Genomic DNA, 18,941 nt, shown 5'->3' with positions numbered 1-18,941 from the left:
TGTCGACTCGGTGAATGTGTAGACTTGTCAACAAGTTTGACCATTACCATTTGAAATATATTGGCTGAATATACTTGCTGACTAATCTAGATGGAAATCAAACATATATTCAGCCATTGGCGTATTCACAACCTACTGTGAATAAAACAGACCAGCTATTCAATCATTACTAGCCTTGACCCTTTTCACTATTAACCATGCTGAAACCTATCAAGTTTGTAGTATAATTCTGACCACATCTATGCTAGTAGATCAGCCAACTAAAGTCAAGAATTGACAACTCAAAATTCAAAATCAAAAATCATTTGTTTTATTTGAACGCTTTTAAACCCACGAAACGCTCGACATTTCAACTCAACTTGCGAGTACCTCGAATCTAAACACCTTGCTCGAGTAGTTTTCAGAACATGGCTATATCTTGGGACGATGACGCTGTGGATGGCGGAAAGACTTCAGTTCAGATTTTGGTGGATTGGTTAATCACTCCAGGAAACTACGAGCGATGGAGAAAGGCAGGGCTGACTGGGCCCGTTACTAAAACCTCACTCTTGGAAGAAATGGTTCCAGTCTTTGTTCAGAACGGTATTTTACATCGATCTGCTTCAAACATTGGAAGCAAGGTTTTTAATCTGGAACGATCATTTGACGAAGCCGTTGATATTCTAAAAAGCTCTGCTGTAGGCTCAGATGGGAAACCCAAGAATGCTGACAAAATTGCTCGGAAATGCAAGTACTTTGATGTGCTGTATCCTGTCATGGCAAGATTCTATCCTCTCAACTCAACTCAATCCTCGTCTGTAAGAGAGTCGATACCAAAAAAAACATCTGCTCGAGTTAAAAAGACTGCATCTGCTGTCAAGTCTGATGCACTTTCGCCTTCATCTTCAGTTACCGATAAAACACAAAGTCTTGTCAACGCTTCAGGTCAAATCGCTGAACAAGGGGAATCCTTAGACGCTGACAATGCACTGCTGGCTAATTATCAACTGGTTTTGTATACTGGAAACCCTTCAGAAATGATTTCTGAAGCATCGTTTGTTTCCACTGCAACTTCTGCGCCAGACACCACAGCAAGTAGCGCTACATTGGAAACACTACCTACACATCCCCTTTTCAGTGCAGCACCTGTTCCGGAACTGATTCCGGAACTAAATACGGCACAACTTCCGGAACTGATTCCAGCACAACTTCCAGAATTGATTCCAGCACATGTTTCTATTCAAAAACCACTTGCAGTTAAAAAGTCACTTTCAGTATCTCGACCCTCGTCAAAAAAGTCAAAGTCAACCGTTCGGAAGGTCAGATCCAACGCATTTCCATTTCCGCTGATTGATGCAGAGGATGAATCTGACGAAATAAGCGACACTGCCAACGATGACAACGACGAGGATTGGGCATCTCCTCAGTTTATGCTAAAGGATCGTAAAGCCAATAAAAAAAGAGCCTCTATTGTCAATGCATCAACAAAACAATCCAAAGACGGATATAAACCTGGTCCTGCATCAAAATCCAACAGAACTCCACATTCATCATCAAAACGATCGTTGATTGCATCGTCTGAACCTCACAAAAAGTCACGTCGATCTGACACGTATACTTTACCATCCATTGAAACAAAATATCGTAGTCGTGTAAGTTCTGGCCATGAACGAGATGAACATACATCGCAACGACTTGTAGAACAAGACGATCTAGTATTACAGATTGAACGACAAGAGTTGAAACTGCGGTTGGAAAAAATCAAAAGTGATATTGAGATTTACAAGTCGGATGCCATCATGACCAAGATCAAGGCTAGAAGAAGACTCAAAAGATCGGGAGTATCAGACACTCAAATTGATCGACTATTACCACTTTGAATGTGGATCGAAGCATATATGTAGGTATGTCGATTACAGCACCATTGGGTTCAAGATGGTTGTGTTAATTCAAAGTGGTTTAGTAATTGTTATTTTATTATTATTTTACAAGTATTTTCAAAAGATTTACAACCGTATTCACATAAATGGAACACTTTTCTGTATCTATCTTGAAGCCACTGCCTATTTTATTTGAAATAAACAATGGTTAAATAATTGTCATTCCGAGTTTATGTGTTTTGGATTGCTCGACAAACAAAAACACTTTTTATTAAAGTGATTGTTGGCAATCATTTGAAACACATTGACTGAATACACTTGCAAATCAATACAATATTTTATGTGAATACGATTTAATTGATTACAAGAACAGAGAATAACTTGCAAGAAATTCATCAACTCAGTTTTCCTGAGGGTACTTGGAGTGTCCGAATAAATTACTTTGACAAGATAATCGAACGTTTAACTCAATGGCTGATTTAAGTGGTGGTTGGGATACTGGAAAGATCTACTCTACGGCAGTCTTTCCTGGAGAACAGAAAGATGAATCTGCTATTGTTGTTGAGCGCAAGTTTCTTGACTTTCTTCGTAGTTATCGTCAAGAGAATGTCTTCATTTACAGGTTGGTCGGCTTCATTCTGTCAAGTCTCGTTGTGTCCATAAATTGTGTTTTGCTCGCTACTCTGTCCAAGTTTCTTTATACATTTTATGCGAATACATGAGATGCATTCTGTACACTTTTATTAATTCAATCGGTCAAGTTTGATGATATTGAGCTGATCATAATGCGAATACTTTTATTCTATCATGATTGATCATCTGGCATCTTGAGCATCTTGTCTTTTAAAATAGCCATCATTTTGCATTTGATACTATTTTGATGCACATTGAGCTATAATCTAGAATCCATTCAATCACCGCTTTATTTTTACATTTCATATTCATTCGGTTCCATCAAGAATACTACTGTTGGCTCTGTTCATGATCATTATACCAGTTTAACTAGAGCTAACGTTTATTATTATAACATGTGTTTCGATTGTTGATATTGCTTTTATTTTGCATACGACAGAGAGCAACTTCGTCAAAACCTGTTGATCAAGCAAAACTATATCGAAGTGGATTTGGCCCATTTGATGAACTTTAACGAAGAGCTTGCCAACAACTTTAAAGAAAAACCAAAGGAAAATCTTGTTTTGGTATGTGGTGTATAGTATACCATGTGAGATATTTTAAATTATGGTTTGATGCCGTATTTACGTAGATTGGAACAGTACGTGAATACGGTTGTAATTCAGAGTCTAATTTTACCACTTTGTTTGCTTCTGTATAGCTTGAAAAGGCTGCAGTCACTCTTGCCTTGCAAACCGATCTTTTAAATGCGACTTCGATCTATCAGTCTATACAGGTTATGATTCTCTCTAGAGCAAATCCGCTTCCCATTAGAGATCTTGATGTAAGTTGAATATAATGATCAATTATTCAACGTGCATACTCACCATTGAGGGTGTATTGACCATTCAAACTTGTTTAGACACCATTCATCTCCAAGTTGGTTCGTATTCCCGGCATCATTATTTCTTCAAACAACCCACAATCCAAGGCTACCATGCTTCATATTATGTGTCGATCATGTCGTCACGTTAAACATCTGCAGCTCTCTGGTGGTTTAACTGGTGTTCGTCTTCCTCGTTTATGTGATAGGTAAGTTTAAATTTGATCAGTCATGGTATAAAATAAACGCATTTATCTAAAATGCTGTTTGACTCGGTACCTTGTATTTGTCTAGCGAGCCCGATATTTCTGGAGAAAAAATCAAATGTCCTGTTGACCCATACATAATTGTACACGACAAGAGCAAGTTTGTTGATCAACAGACTCTGAAACTTCAAGAAAGTCCAAGTATGGTTCCAGTAGGAGAGCTTCCACGTCATCTGCTTATGACTGTTGATCGGTATCTCACTGGCATGGTCAATCCCGGAATGCGTGTTACTGCCACGGGTATTTTTACCACTTTTGATCAGCAAGCATCACAAAAAGGAGTACGATATTTTGTTTAATGTGCACATGTATTTCCAAAGTGTCTTCTAATATTCAAATTTTATCATGTTAGAAAAATGCAGCAGCAGTGGCGCTTCGAACTCCGTATCTTCAAGTTATTGGCTTTGAATTGGACATTGATGGCACTGGAAACAATGTCCGGTCGTTTACAGCCTTGGAAGAGGAAGAGTTTTTAGCCATGTCTCGCAGACCCAATCTATACCAAGAATTTACATCCAGTGTTGCTCCTCAGATTTACGGAAGCGAAGGTAATAGCAGAGTTGTAATATAATGGCTGCCAAATAGAGTTTAAACCTGATGTTATTTTGAACTTTATAGATATCAAAAAAGCAATTGCCTGTCTTTTGTTTGGTGGCTCTAAAAAGTTTCTTCCAGATGGTATGAGGCTACGTGGCGACGTTAACGTTTTGATGTTGGGTGATCCTGGAACTGCCAAGAGTCAATTGCTGAAGTTTGTTCAAAAAGTACAGTTGTGGTATATTTTGATTGTCGCTGATTGGTGTGTAATGATTTTTTATTAATCCGAATATGAAATCATTTTTATTCAAGGTTGCTCCTATTGCAGTTTATACTTCAGGAAAAGGAAGCAGTGCTGCGGGTTTGACAGCTTCTGTGATCCGTGATGCCCAATCTGTGAGTGCATAGTTTAGCTTTGAATTGGGTTTACTTTTTTTGATACGACTTGATGGATGATTAATTGTAATGTTTGCATGATTGTATACCAACCAGAGAGAGTTTCGGTTAGAAGCAGGTGCGATGGTTCTTGCTGATGGGGGCGTAGTATGCATTGACGAATTTGACAAGATGCGCGAGGAAGATCGTGTTGCTATTCACGAAGCCATGGAGCAGCAGACCATTTCAATAGCAAAAGCTGGTATCACAACTGTTCTTAATTCCAGAACATCAGTTCTAGCAGCTGCCAATCCTGTATTTGGTCGTTATGATGACATGAAGAGTCCTGGCGAGGTGATTTATTTTATGTTTGACTTTTATGTGTTACACATTGTTCCAACACCTTTATATCTTTTACAGAATATCGATTTCCAAACCACTATTTTGTCACGTTTTGATCTTATTTTTATTGTTCGAGATGAACACAATGAGGAGCGCGATTCTATCATTGCTCGCCATGTTGTCGGGGTTCATATGGATTCATTGCAGCGAAATGCGCCTGAAGGACAGTTTGATATTCAAAAAATGCGTAGTTATATTGGTTATTGTAAAGCGTGAGTATGCAGCATGATCATTTACCCATTCGATTTGACAATTTATTTCTAATCTGGTGGAATTTTTGGATTGTTGATACAATTTAGTAAATGTGCAGCAAGGTTGAGTAAAGAGGCAGCGGAGAAGCTCAGTAGTTACTTTGTGGAGATGCGTCAAAAAGTTCGTTTGATGGACGCCGATGCCACAATTACCAAGATCAAATCTGCTATTCCAATTACGGTTCGTCAGCTTGAAGCCATTATTCGTGTTTCTGAATCTTTAGCAAAAATGACACTATCACCTGTTGCTACTGAGATGCATGTTGACGAGGCCATTCGTTTGTTCAACCACTCTACTATGAGTGCTATTCAATCTGGAATGGGTAGGTTGCTATTCCGACTCCATCTTTACCGTTGTCATGAATGCATGATTAATAGTTTTTGTAGTGGAGGGATTTTCTAGAGGCAAGTTTTCAGAGGAAGTTGAGCGGATTGAAGACTTGATTCGACGACGTTTTGCCATTGGATCGTCCATGTCTGAGCGACGACTCAAGGAGGAACTATTGAAGCAAGACTTTTCACAAGCGTCAATTGACAAGGCAATGTTCAAGTTGATGCAAAAGGAAGTTTTGATTTATGAGGAGAGACGAACCAAAGTCCGTCGTGTCCGACTTTAAGCTAGTCTCGGTGTATCAGGATTGCTTGTGATGACTATTGACCAATGCCATGTATCTAAAAATTGACAAGAATCACAGATATACAAAGTAAAAGATCTGATATTATGAGATTTATATTTGACAGTCCGTTTTTTGAACGGGGTTCAGTATTTGAAGAGTTTATTTGTGACTGAGATGACGTAAAGATCTAGTTTAAACCACTTGATCAAAACATGGTTCAGTTATATTGCTGATTAAGAGTTGTCAACGGGTGTAACACCACGACGAATAAGCTAAAACATATGATATAGTGCAGTTACAACTGTCAGTGAGTGAATTGGTTGATAGGGTTGAATGTAGATGAATATACCTCTTCAGGAATTGGAAGATTTCTTTCCCACGAAGTTCCGTTGAATCCAGAAGGAGCTAATCAAACATTCAAAAGTAGATCAATAAACAAGAATATTCCATGATAATCATTTCAAAACGAGATCGTGACAAAATCTGGATTCATGGTTCAACACACCAATATAAGGAGTAGGATGAGCATTCAATGCAAGAAGTCGTTCAGCATTGAGCAGAGTAAGTTCGATTTCTTTTGGATTTGTCAAGATCTTGTCATTGTCAAAAAGAGCACGTAACTTGACACAAGTTTCTCGTTGTTCTGGACGCTGCCAATACCAGCTTTCAGCTAAACGAAGACTGCGACGATACAGACCCTTGACGTATCTTGTGTGAGCTGAAGTCAGCGTCTAAAACAGATTCATAAATGTAAAAGAATCGGATAGACGAGTGATATGATAGGACAAGGTTAGTATGATTAAAAAGAACAAGATTAGTGAATCAAGTCAGGTCAAGGAATATCCGAATACAAGGATTGTCATGTATAAAGAATATTCAAACACATGAATTGATTCTAAACAAATCCAGACTGACAACATTGTTCTTGTCAGTTACCTGGGACACAATGGATGAATTCATGTGAATGAGGAAAGATTTGACCAACAAAAGTGAAATGAATTGAGTAAGAGTCACGTGAATAGATTCAGAATTTCAAATCAGTTTTTGTTGAGCATCAAGACAAGACACGGCCAATATTGAAGATTCATCGCGAAAGATACGTTAATGAAGAACACTGTGAACAATAGTGTGAATTTTAGATTAAAACAAAGAGAGAGAGTGAGAGTTTAAACAAGTTCAATCGAGTTAATCAATCAATCAAACGAGTTCAATCAATCGTGTCTGATGGTTTAAAGTCGGAATGATCTCAAATTGAATCGAATCGAATGTGAATTCAACTCGAACGTCGTTTGGATTTTCAACTCTTTCAAGACTTTATTCAGACTCGCTGATTAGATTGTCAATTTCGAGTTCTGTCAATTAAATGGACGGTTTACGCAAACGTCCTGCTGCTGTGACCAGCAGGTTTCTAACTGACGATGAACTCAGTGACAAAACTCAACTGCTTTCTTCAAAGGACGGCGAAGACAAAGTTCATGCCTTGATTAATGTGAGTTCTGATGTTGGTCGTCATGTTCACTCTAATCTCACTCTTTGGTTTGTCATAGCCTGGAGTACCAAAAATGCCACATGGAAGTATTATTGTTGCGCTGGTCATCACTGCTGTTGCTCTGTGGACTCGTCTTTACAAGATTAACTGGGCTGCTTATGTTGTTTGGTATGGTTTGCTTCTTTTGTCTTCAATTCACTGCTTGTATTCTTACAATTCACTAACTATATTGTGTATATTCATACAGGGACGAAGCACATTTTGGGTATGTCTTGTGCTATTCATGTCTTGTACTGTTCATGTCTTGTCAGTTTTTAATGTCTTAATTCAACGTTTTATTATAGAAAATTCGCTGGACATTATATCAAAAGAACGTTTTATTTCGATGTCCATCCACCACTTGGGAAAATGCTAAATGGGTTTGCTGGCTTGGTTGCTGGCTTTAATGGTACTTTTAATTTTGAATCTGGCGCAGAATATCCTCCCGAACTCAGTTATGGTGTGATGCGCTTCTTCAATGCCATCTTTGGTGCATTAATGGCTCCATTGGCATACTATACTGGTATTCATTTGCACATGTCCCATCCAGGCGCTATCCTCGTTGCCTCCATGGTTGTCTTTGGTATGACTTTATCTTGCAGCATTCGTGTCTTGAAGCCTAGATTCAATCCACATGTTTAGCACTGACCTTTTATCCTATATTGGGCTTGTTGGTGAATAGATAATGCACTGTGCACTATTAGTCGATTTATTCTGCTGGATTCTATGCTTTTGTTTTTTACAGCTCTTAGTGTATGCTGTCTTGTCGTGTTTCATAACTACCAAAAAACTGCGTGAGTTTACCTTGTCTAGTGTTGTTTTTTCAAGTGAAACATATTCTTCAACTATTTCTATACATAGCCCTTTTTCAACAGAATGGTTTCTATGGATGTTTTTTACTGGAATCTCGCTTGGCTCTGTGCTTAGGTTAGTTTAAACTGTATCTTCAATCTTTATCATTAATTTCTTGACTGTACATTTAATCTGAAATTCAGTAAATATTTAACTTGTTTGATACTTGCATTATTCATAGTGTTAAATGGGTTGGTTTGTTTTCAATTGCGTTGGTTGGTCTCCATACAGTGGATGAATTGTGGGATATGCTTGGTAACCTGAAAATGTCACTAGTACGTGTTATCATTGATCTGCATGCTCAAGTAGATTTCACTTGGACTCATTATCATGTCTTTATTTTAGAAAACTTATGGCAGTCATTGGATTGTCAGAGCTGTTTGTTTGATCTGTGTTCCTGCTAGTATCTACCTTGCATCCTTTGTGATGCATTTCTCTATCCTCAATCATTCTGGTCCTGGTGATGCTCAAATGAGCTCTCTATTTCAAGCAGGTCTTGTTGGTAACGATTTCAGCTCCAACCCACTTGGTAAGCCGAATGCATTTAAAGTAATCTACTTTTACAACTAATCTATATATTTATCCACTAATTATAATGTGCTTTGGTAGAACTTGCTTTTGGATCCAAAGTTTCCATCAAAAACAATGCTCGTGGTGGTGGTCTTTTGCACTCTCATGTTCAGCGTTATCCCTCTGGATCTACCCAGCAGCAGGTCACTTGCTATCACCATAAAGACTCCAACAACGAGTTTCTTATCATGAAACCATGGGGTGACACTACCGATCTGATGACAGAACCAATATTTGTCGAGGATGGTGACAAAATTCGACTGGGTAAGTTGTCTTGGGTTGCTTACGTCAATACATTTGATTCTAATCCCACGCTGTAGTCCATATCTCTACTTTTAAAAATATACACAGCCATTATGTTGATGCTCCCATAACTACTACCGACTACGAAGTGAGCGGCTATGGAAATGCTACATTTGGCGATCAAAATGATTTGTGGAAGATTGAGAAAGTCGATGCAAGTATTTTTTGATTTAACCAAGAGCCATCGTGATGATCATGTTTTAGCCAACATAATTTATTTTCATTATAGGACTGGACTGTTGGAAAAAATATAAAACGTATTCGCTCTCTTACAACACGTTTTCGTCTTCGCCACGTTACTAGTGGATGCTTGTTGCGTGCCGATGGTGTTACGCTGCCACAATGGGGATTCAAGCAGATTGAAGTGGTGTGTCAAAAAAAGCCCAAGGACGACGAAGTTGCAAACTATTGGAATATTGAGCTACACGTGAATTCTAATTGTACGATCTAAACTGTTGATAATGCATGGATATCTGACTTGATGCTTGTCATCTTTCTAATTTAGTTTGGGGATTGTAAATAGCATTGCAACTAACTTTACATTTCAACTAGTGCCTCCTGGTGGCAAGAATGCGTATAAATCATCATTTTTCCGTGACTTTATTGACTTGAATGTAGCCATGTGGTCGTCCAACAACGCTCTCACACCCGACGCAGATAAAGAACCTGATCAACTGGTTTCACAGCCCTACCACTGGCCCCTCATGACACGTGGCTTGCGTATGTGTGGTTGGTCTGATTCGGACATCAAGTACTATTTATTGGGCAATCCAATTGTATGGTGGGGCTCTACTGTATCGCTTCTTGGCTTGATTGGGCTCACGTTAATATATGTTATTCGTTGGCGTCGTGGCTGTCGCGATTTTTCTTCACTTGGTAATTGACAAACTACTTTTTGTAATGTTTTTGGATTTGAAAACTCACTGTATTTGGGTTAGATGAGTGGGACAACTTTTACATGGCAGCTAAAGTGGGAGTCTTGGGCTGGTTCCTGCACTACTTTCCTTTCTATATCATGGGCCGTGTCATGTAGTAAGTTTTATTGATCAGTACCTATTTTTTGGATTTAAGCATAGTTTGATAAAGATTGCTGTTTGTATTTGACAACCGAGTCTAACTATCAGCTGGTAATTTCAATTATATCCAGTGTCCATCACTATTTCCCCTCGTTGTACTTTGCCATTATTGCTTTTGCCTTTCTAGTAGACCATCTTTCTGGAAAATTTAGCAAACTATTCCATTTTGCCATAGTCACGCTGATTGGGTTGATCGTTTTCCGCGTCTTTTTATTTTTTGCTGACCTTACCTTTGGTATGAGTGGTTCACCCAATGCTTATGCCAACCGTAAATGGCTTAAAACTTGGAATATTAATGATTCTGAATAATTGCTATAAAATTATTTGGTGTGTATTTGAGATTTGTATTGAAGTCGATGAAGATTGTTTGTCTTGAGTTTTTATTTCGCTACAATAAATATGGGAGATTTCAATAGTGTTGACTCGAATAGCTTGTATACTATGTGGGTGTTTATGCATTGCCAATTTGACAGGTTTATACGATCCAATAAGCTTGGGAAAATGATGATGCAGATCAGAGTTTATTTTTAGCTAGATTTTTAATCTCGACTCGGTCTACACTTTTCTATTTTAAAAAGATAATATCTGGATCGATATTTTATAACCGAGGCTCTTTAATCCCTGTATACTATCAAACACCAACTCTATACTGTACCAGAATTAATCTATTCAAATCAAAATATTGCTTTATCCATACACCGAATTGTATACTCGCTCAATCGTTGCGATATTTCACTCGATGGAAACTAACAACACTACATCGGATAAGAATGGTATTGACGCAACACATTCCAGCAATCTACCAACAGATTTAGATTCGGTTGATACGACATCAGCAAAACTATCCACATCACTACATCATCAGTCACACATATCCAAATATAACGCAGAAATGGCAAATGTTGATACTTTAAATCATGATATGCACGAGTCATTGGCTGCATTGGACGAATCAAACGATATATCGTTTTCAGCGACTACACCAACCACAGTAGTCAACACAGAAACAATAGATAGTTTAAAAGAAAGTATGGCAAGCCATACATCTCACTCCAATCCAGAATCGTTGCAACATTCATCAATCATTTCGACAACTACTATTGAATCTGTATCAAATATGGCCCACTACGCGCTATCCGCCGCATTGCCAAAATCCCCAATTCAATCTGATCCTGTAGAACCACCCACTCCACTCCACTCTAATCCTGTGAACCCATCTACTCTCATCCAATCCAAAGAATTAAAAAAATCAATCAAAGACCCCAATGTGCTCATACCGAGTTTGTCTACTTCAACTTTCGTGCCAACTCCACCTATAGCACCTCGACCTAAAGCCACTTCTCCACAACGAAAAGCATCTAGTGAGCTTAACCCATTATCTATCAAAATCTCTAATCGACAGCAACTTCAACTCCAAAAACTAAAACAAATCCAACATTTACAAAAATTGAAATGCCAACATAAGCCACCAATGGAGTTTACCATCCACGTTGGAACTTTGACTGGACAAGTGATTTCTTTGAACGTGTTTTCTCATTTCACTATTGGGGATATCAAATACCAGTTGTTTGAACAAATAGGTATACCTGTTGAACATCAACAACTTGTGTTTTGTGAACACCATTTTGTTAAAGACGAGGCAACATTGGACGAATGTGGTATTCAAAATGGGTCAACTTTGCATTTGGTGTTGCATATGACTGGAGGTATGTTAATATCAAGATGAAAATTATCTAGGCAAAATCACATGGAATGACACATCCAATTCCATAATTCATTCCTATCATGTAGATGATTGAATTGATATTTACTTGTGTTGAATCAATTTGTGATATAGGTCCTGGATTACCCACTATTTCAAAAACAGTCTCGTCGTCGGAAAAAGACGTTGTGTTTCTTTTGTGTAAGCAAAACGAAGATATTTTCATGTTGGAAGTGGATATGAAGGACGGAAACAACCCAAAAACCGTTGCAAAACACGTTCTTCGTCTGGCAGAAGGTATGGCAGGTGCAAAAATCTTTCAATGTCTGGACTCTGCCGAGTTCTTTGATATATCTGATCTGGGTGATTTAGATTTTGATCATGACAAGCAGGATAATGTAGGCTTGAGTGATGGAAACGAAATTGATGAAGATTATAGTAGTTATGACAGTCAAAAAGTGGATTCATTTTTATCAGAGCTAAAAGCCAATCGGCCTTACTCTTCTGGATCCACCTCATCTACATGTACTTTCACGTCGTTCATCTCCAGCGACTCGGTAGATTGGGAAATCTTATCAAAACAAGAATTGCATAGAATGACAATTGATTCATTGAACAGTTCAAAATCTCATAAAGAGGATCAGCAGCTTACGTTACCGAAACCGTCGTCTATTGCAACCTCGCGCTGTATGTCATCTATAAGTTCAGCACGTTCATTATCGTATGAATCAGTATCAGATAATGATATCTATGAATCAAATCATACAACAGTATCCTCCATGTCAACACTGGAACATCTTCTCTATCATGCAAATGTAATTTTTTCATCGCAGAGTCAGGACCACCCACCCAGACTGATTGTTCGTACACCCAGAGCAGCAAGCAGCAAAAAACAGGGAAAGTCGGCAAAAAAACTATCAACCGCCTCGGCACGACCTGCAACTGCTATTTCAATTATGCGACTACCAGCTGGTGCACTGCCCATGTTTATTATTCCTAAAACGCGACCTGCATCTGCAGAACAGCAAATACAGTTATTACATCAGCAGATTCAATTCCAGTTTCAAAAAAGTTTGCAATCGTCTGATCATTCTAATGATGCTAATCAAAAACCCTCGCATTTGTTTTCAATTGGGAATCTGATTCATAACCGCGACATTGATCAAAGTGCCGACTTTGATGCACAAAATAGTATACAACTAGAAACCAATGTGACCCAAACTATAGAGACCGCATTGGAAACCGAAAAGGAAAGTCTATACACGATATCGCAGAAAAGAGAAAATAGTTCTAGCAATTCTACTCTATCAAGTATCAATGATATGCTTCTTTCTTCAAGCTATTCCAGTGCATGTTCAAGTTTATTGGAAAAACAGGCACAAAATAGTCATACAGGATTTCATTCTCATCAATACAGATCTAAATATCAACCTATACCATCCAAAAACTCAAAAGGTGCAACCATCAAAAAAAAATTAAATGCATCGTTTGGATTTCAAGAGAGTAGAGTGTTGCAATCAAATAAGTCACCACTGGGCTTAAATGCAGCTCTACATCACAAAACCAAAACATGTTTATCCAGAGAGAATTCATATTGCTCTGATGCTGATTGGACCAGTAAAAATAATCGACGGCATCAAGCTCTTCCATACCCATCTCAATCTTACAATCGATTGAGTTCAGGAGTGAAACTACCGCCCATGGACAATCCAACTCTCTTTGATTCAAGCAGTGACATGTCCGAGTTTCAAACCAAGTTATCCCAAACAATGGTTAGTGATGAACACGGTGTGACTCAAGCCATCAAACACACTATTTTGAATGAGATCCCTAATCAGGATACGGCTCTTTCACGACATTATACACCACGTAGCCCGATTCATTTTCTCACCCAAGATAAATTGCGTGCATCCATCTCGCGACACTCTCTTCGTTCATCAAAAACATCCATCAAACCTGTTTCTTTTGTCGATATGACCAGTTCAACTGGATCTGCAATCCATAGAGGTAAGAAAAAGTGTTTTACATGCAATAAAAAGCTTGGTGCCGCATCAAGTATCAAGTGTCGATGCGGAGCCGTGTTTTGTGCCGTGCATCGATATTCCGATCGACACAACTGCTCTTTTAACTATAAAGAGGCTGGAAAAGCAAGTTTAATTCGTGATAATCCTATAGTAAAAAAAGACAAATTGGTTTGGTTGTAAAAGTAACACCAAGAGTTTAATAAACAACTGCTTTACACTGTTTAGATATGCAATAGTGATCCTGGTGAGGGATGGTTCTGCAGACTGAATAACTCAACCATTAGATTTTGTTTAAAACCTTTGCTTTTGAAAGTTTTTATTTGAAAAAAATAGTAGAAATTTGAGCCAGTTTGTTTAAAATCCCGAGTCAGGTATCAAGAAGGGACTTGTTTTTTCCAGGATGGTTGGACCGTAGTTTGTTGAGACACCTCTTTCTGTTCAGATTTTCCTCCCAATGCTGTTCGTGGTTTTGGTGGTTTGGCAGGAGCTGCACCTGGCGTAGCAATATAGGCTGGTTTGGGCAGTCGCTGTGGACTCTCGCTGTTCAAATTATCTACGCTTTGAGTAAATGCTCGCGTTTCTTGAAATGTTGGAGGATTTGTGGGTTGTGCTGCACACACCAACATATCAGAAGAAATAGCACTGATTTTTGGTTTGCATAACTGATCTTGTGATAGTTTTTCTTGAAGTGCCAAACGAGCACTTGCTGCTTGAGAAATTCCTTTGGGGTTCTGGCTAGAATCTTCTTGGGGTGCTTTGGGCTGTAATGTAGGTGCTATAGATCTATTGGGTTTTGGGGCGGGTTGAGGTGGTACGACCTCTAACGCAAGCATATTCATGCTTTTAGATATTCCAGAAAGCTTGTTGGCTCCGCTTCGATCAAGACTAGCAGTATTTTGAATGGGTTCATCTAAAATACCAACCGACTCTTTGTTTTTTAAAAAGACAGTAGTGGCCTCGTTTGATGTAGCAACAAATCCAATTGATTTTGGTTTAGATGCTAGCATTTGCTTTGTTGTAGTAAGAGGCACAGAACTGGTGGTTCCTAAATGGTTATTTTCATCCATTTTGTCGCCTTTTTCAAATAATCTGGTAGTATTTTGATGAATATTTGATTCATAGAGTTCACTAGATTCGCGTAAAGACTCATCATGTAAAATACTTCCAATCAAATATGTGGTGGGTTCCTCTACAGTCATATTCCCGTTATTAGGAGTGATTGATGATGAAAAGGAGCTATTAACGGAAGCATGTGTTTTTACACTGGACTGTTTGGGAAGGGGAATGGCATTTTGAGATTTCAAATCACTGCTTGTTGATAGTTTTGGTGCAATGGGGAGATCATCAGTTTGAGCCGCTTTTCTAATGTCCATTGCAATCACAATTTCTTTTCCATGCGATCTCTTAAACTGGGTATTGTTTTCATTGGAATTTTCTAGAGAAGATCCATGATACGGTACAGATTCGGACACATGGCGTTGATGACCTCGAGTCAACATGTTACTTGCGGTTGGAGATTGTGACAATTCGGATATAGAGGATTGAGGGGGGCTTGAAATGCCGTTGGGTGGACTTGGTTCAGATTCAGTCATCACATTGTCTTTGGCATGTTTGGATGTTGCAGTACTATACGCATTGGCACTTTCAGCACGTCTTGGTCTCACTTTTAAATCTGCCGGATTGATTCTCAATAAACGCGGCTCATTAGTGTTACAAGACCCATTAGTCGGCAATAGCTGAAATCCCTCTTTTGAAACACACGATTCATTGTCTTGCACTGTTTCATTCTCTGCATTGCGGGGCGAATGAAGCATGCCTGAAGGAGCGCATACTTTAGATGGTTTAGTGGATACTTTTATTGGAGGTGGTGGTCCTTCTATGATACTATGTTCAGGCATCTGAGATAAATTTGCCAATGTATTAATTGAAGTTGCTGGCGAAATACGACTAGCAGGTGAAGCAGCCACAACGGGTGGAGGTGAGTAAGTGTCGTATTGACGTGTAGTGCTTGGAGACAGGGCCTGATTTGGTTTCATCACTCTTTTTGGTAGAGCTGGACCATGTTCGAATCCATGCAAAGAATTATCTGCACTCATCAATGATATATTCTTCAAGCTAACAGTAGGCTGAATAGATTGATCCAACGTTGCTTTTGGGGAACTGATTGGCATAGATCCTTGTGATGAACTATCGTTGCATGGTTGAGAACTGGGTGCATCAATGCTACGAACTCTTTGGGCAGGTTTTGGAGGTAATGGCACAGGTGGACGCGATGGATTTATTGCATTGGTGTCTTGAACACCAGTCTGTAAAGCACTAGCATTACCTTCGCTTAATTCCATGGCAATGGCAGAAGAAGTCTTGGTTAATTTGATTGCAGAAACTAGATTGGCTGCAGACTCTGCTCCGCCCATATAATTGAATCCTCCTTTTGGCATAGGTTTTGGCTTGCTCGACTCCATCGGTTGTGCACCACTGGGGGTTTCTGATCGTGGCTGAATAGTCTCTTGCTTGCTCGTTGGATTAGGGGACGAATGGTTATGCATTATGGCATTTTTGCGCACCAGATCAGATTGCTGATTGGGTTTTGGGACAGTTGCAAAATGGAGAGACTCGGATTCGTCAATTTTAGCTGAATGTGTCACTACAAGCGAGGCAGACTGGGTTGACTGTGTGTTGGTGGTATGTGCGCGTTGCTGTCTTGTAGATGGAAGTGGAACAGGAGCTCGCTCTAGTTTCTGAGTTGAATCAGTAAAAGATTTTGATAGTAATGATACAGGAGACTCGACAGATATTTCGGGACTTTCAGTAGCATTTTTTTGGATGAAATTGGTTGAAGGGGGTTTGCGTCCTCTAGGACCCGATGCACGAGTAGCTAAAGCCAGCGGTTTTTCCGATCTTTCTACACTAAGATCAATAGTCGAATTTAATTCTTTTTGAGAAACTGGTGACACAGTTTTCGATTGTTTTCTTAAAGGTCTAGGTTCTTTACTGGGAGCATCGATTGTAGTGGAATTGATCGGTTTAGACCCAGAAATAGATGATTTTTGAGAAAAGGTGTGAGTATCACTTGATCGGCGTCCAAAAAAGCCACCTATATGCTTTTTTTCCTTTGTAGCTTCTTCTTGTTCTTTATTGTGGACAAAAACAGGTAAAGCCGTTTGTGGAGGATCAAATGCGATTCTTGACGAACTGGATTTGTTGATGTGTGCAGTAACACTTTGAGCTGCAAGGGCAGCTATAGATTCACATGTATTCGATTCGCCACTGATACTAGAAAGAATCAGACGAGTATCATGCGAGCTCAATGAAGCTGACAATGGCTGAAGTTCTGGCTGACTCCATGGATTATCGTGCAGTTTAATCTCGCGTAGTTTACTGCCAAACTTTGCAAATTCAATGGACAATGTGGTAAATTTGTTTCCACTAAAATCTATTGATCGAATATTGTGCATTGCAAATAGTTCGGGTGGAATTCCTCGATGGCTAACACGATTGTTGTGCAAATCGAGTTCTTCCAGCTCAGTAAGTTTGTAAAAATCGTCAGGAAGCCAATCAATGCTGTTGGAGTGTAGGATTAAGGATTTGAGACGAACAAGGGATCCTATTCCTGTAATACTGGTGATATCCGATCCTGTGACTGTCAGACTTTCAAGTGATTTGAGTTGAAAAATAACATCAGGCACTAAGATGGTTGTATAGTGATTGCAAGTGTTGAAATACAAATCAATAACCACGTTTGCAGACATGTTTTTCAAACACACTCGAGATAGTTTTGTAGCAATTATACACTGATAAAATGGCAAGGATGCGCATCTCATCTTTGCATCAAGGGGGTTTATTGGGATATGTAGATTAAAAAGACTTACAATATGGAAGTGATGCATTAATGAGACTCAGCCGCTCTAGATTGAGCGACCCTGCATCTTCCGGAATCCATTTTGGGTCGAGAGGAATATCTCTAATTGAAATATCCTTTTCTTTTTTTTGCCTTGTCTTTGTAATAAATTTAGCTACACTCTAGTGGATTGAAGTATGTATCAGTTGTAGAGATGCGACGATAACGACGAGATATGAGCCAACGCGATATATGATATAAGAATAGTATGTGTTAATATGCATTTGACTGTATGCCAGACCAGATAAAGTGGATAAACTGTATAGACAAACATCAGCAACTATATAAAAGTACAGGATAGTACTATCTACCTACCTGTGAGTTGCCCATTGTGTACTCTGACTATATACCAAGTCAAGCACTGAAAGTTAAACACGATTGTAAGATGGATTTCCTGAGGATGGGGTATTTATAGATTTACAAGAACACACAAGCAATGAAGGCAACAATCAAGACAGTCAAGTCAGCCAAGATGATCTAGAACAAACTAATGAATGACAAGAGCAATCTAAATGGTTGATATTTGAAATGGTTACAAGGTAACATGATTTTATTAAGAAACAGGAAGCAGCAACAGTAGTGAACAAGATCAAACGCGTCAAACCCGAAGGAAAAAGAAACTACGAGGTGTAAAACAGCAGCGACAAGGACGAGTAGCAGAATGATGGCGAGTCGAACCAAGCGCACAAGACCATGAGCAACGACCATCCACCACCAGCCCAGAACCACCAGCAATACGGCCCCAGTACTAAAAGTGTAGTGTTTGCAGCTCACCATTCCTTGTGCATTGACAAGTCCAACAAGACACTCCTGTTCCAGACAGTTATGATGGCAATGGCCTGCACTTGAGAACTAACAGCCACGAACATTCTTATTCCTTCTTTTATATATAATAGGACTTGGAAGAAAACTACCCCTTCCACCTATTCTCGGCTTACCCAGAAACCTCACAAGTCCTGCTCCACATTCGTCTGCCATTGCTCTTGATAATAACGCACATCATTTTTGGGTAAGAATATTCTGGCTGTTTATTTTCTGTGCGTGTCCTATATACGTTTCTGTAGGAGTTCCTGCAGTCCTAGAGCCCATCGTCCGCTCTCAGCACCTTCAATCACCTCGGCTTGATTGTTGGAGGCGAATTGACAAGTCTGCTCTATCAATTCCTCCCGTTGACTGCACTTGCCAT

General features: G+C 39.2%; 7 protein-coding genes across 7 annotated transcripts; 5 read left to right on the top strand and 2 right to left on the bottom strand.

The window, feature by feature from the left end:
- Positions 1-377: 377 nt before the first annotated feature.
- BATDEDRAFT_90850 (uncharacterized protein) lies at positions 378-1,859 on the top strand (the record flags this gene model as incomplete). Its single annotated transcript, XM_006681232.1, has 1 exon — positions 378-1,859. The coding sequence occupies exon 1, from the start codon at positions 408-410 to the stop codon at positions 1,857-1,859; it is 1,452 nt and encodes a 483-aa protein (XP_006681295.1). The 5' UTR covers positions 378-407.
- Positions 1,860-2,329: 470 nt separating this feature from the next.
- Positions 2,330-5,802, top strand: BATDEDRAFT_13316 (MCM DNA helicase complex subunit MCM5; the record flags this gene model as incomplete). Its single annotated transcript, XM_006680933.1, has 12 exons — positions 2,330-2,485; positions 2,936-3,058; positions 3,193-3,315; positions 3,394-3,563; positions 3,649-3,901; positions 3,973-4,168; positions 4,239-4,384; positions 4,470-4,553; positions 4,650-4,886; positions 4,953-5,146; positions 5,234-5,508; positions 5,591-5,802. The coding sequence occupies 12 exons, from the start codon at positions 2,330-2,332 to the stop codon at positions 5,800-5,802; spliced, it is 2,169 nt and encodes a 722-aa protein (XP_006680996.1).
- A 233-nt stretch (positions 5,803-6,035) lies between these two features.
- Positions 6,036-6,762, bottom strand: BATDEDRAFT_91044 (uncharacterized protein; the record flags this gene model as incomplete). The annotated part of the gene is made up of 4 exons (XM_006681168.1): positions 6,036-6,074; positions 6,152-6,207; positions 6,308-6,533; positions 6,739-6,762. 4 exons carry the CDS (start codon positions 6,760-6,762, stop codon positions 6,036-6,038), a joined length of 345 nt encoding a protein of 114 aa, XP_006681231.1.
- A 602-nt stretch (positions 6,763-7,364) lies between these two features.
- On the top strand, positions 7,365-10,552 carry BATDEDRAFT_20500 (uncharacterized protein; the record flags this gene model as incomplete). Its single annotated transcript, XM_006680969.1, has 12 exons — positions 7,365-7,477; positions 7,636-7,913; positions 8,013-8,124; positions 8,192-8,257; positions 8,364-8,457; positions 8,528-8,711; positions 8,792-9,016; positions 9,073-9,209; positions 9,285-9,495; positions 9,608-9,931; positions 9,994-10,087; positions 10,203-10,552. 12 exons carry the CDS (start codon positions 7,365-7,367, stop codon positions 10,438-10,440), a joined length of 2,076 nt encoding a protein of 691 aa, XP_006681032.1. The 3' UTR covers positions 10,441-10,552.
- Positions 10,553-11,602: 1,050 nt separating this feature from the next.
- Positions 11,603-11,857, top strand: BATDEDRAFT_13383 (uncharacterized protein; the record flags this gene model as incomplete). Its single annotated transcript, XM_006680939.1, has 1 exon — positions 11,603-11,857. The coding sequence occupies one exon, from the start codon at positions 11,603-11,605 to the stop codon at positions 11,855-11,857; it is 255 nt and encodes an 84-aa protein (XP_006681002.1).
- Positions 11,858-13,806: 1,949 nt separating this feature from the next.
- On the top strand, positions 13,807-14,037 carry BATDEDRAFT_13329 (uncharacterized protein; the record flags this gene model as incomplete). The annotated part of the gene is made up of 1 exon (XM_006680937.1): positions 13,807-14,037. The coding sequence occupies one exon, from the start codon at positions 13,807-13,809 to the stop codon at positions 14,035-14,037; it is 231 nt and encodes a 76-aa protein (XP_006681000.1).
- A 194-nt stretch (positions 14,038-14,231) lies between these two features.
- BATDEDRAFT_91043 (uncharacterized protein) lies at positions 14,232-18,085 on the bottom strand (the record flags this gene model as incomplete). Its single annotated transcript, XM_006681167.1, has 3 exons — positions 14,232-17,542; positions 17,727-17,877; positions 18,071-18,085. 3 exons carry the CDS (start codon positions 18,083-18,085, stop codon positions 14,232-14,234), a joined length of 3,477 nt encoding a protein of 1,158 aa, XP_006681230.1.
- Between the last annotated feature and the right edge of the window lie 856 nt (positions 18,086-18,941).

The sequence above is a fragment of the Batrachochytrium dendrobatidis genome, assembly GCF_000203795.2.
Source record: "Batrachochytrium dendrobatidis JAM81 unplaced genomic scaffold BATDEscaffold_11, whole genome shotgun sequence".
Lineage (NCBI taxonomy): Eukaryota > Fungi > Chytridiomycota > Chytridiomycetes > Rhizophydiales > Batrachochytrium > Batrachochytrium dendrobatidis.
Note: the sequence above shows the minus strand (reverse complement) of the source record. Positions and strands in the feature narration are given on the sequence as shown.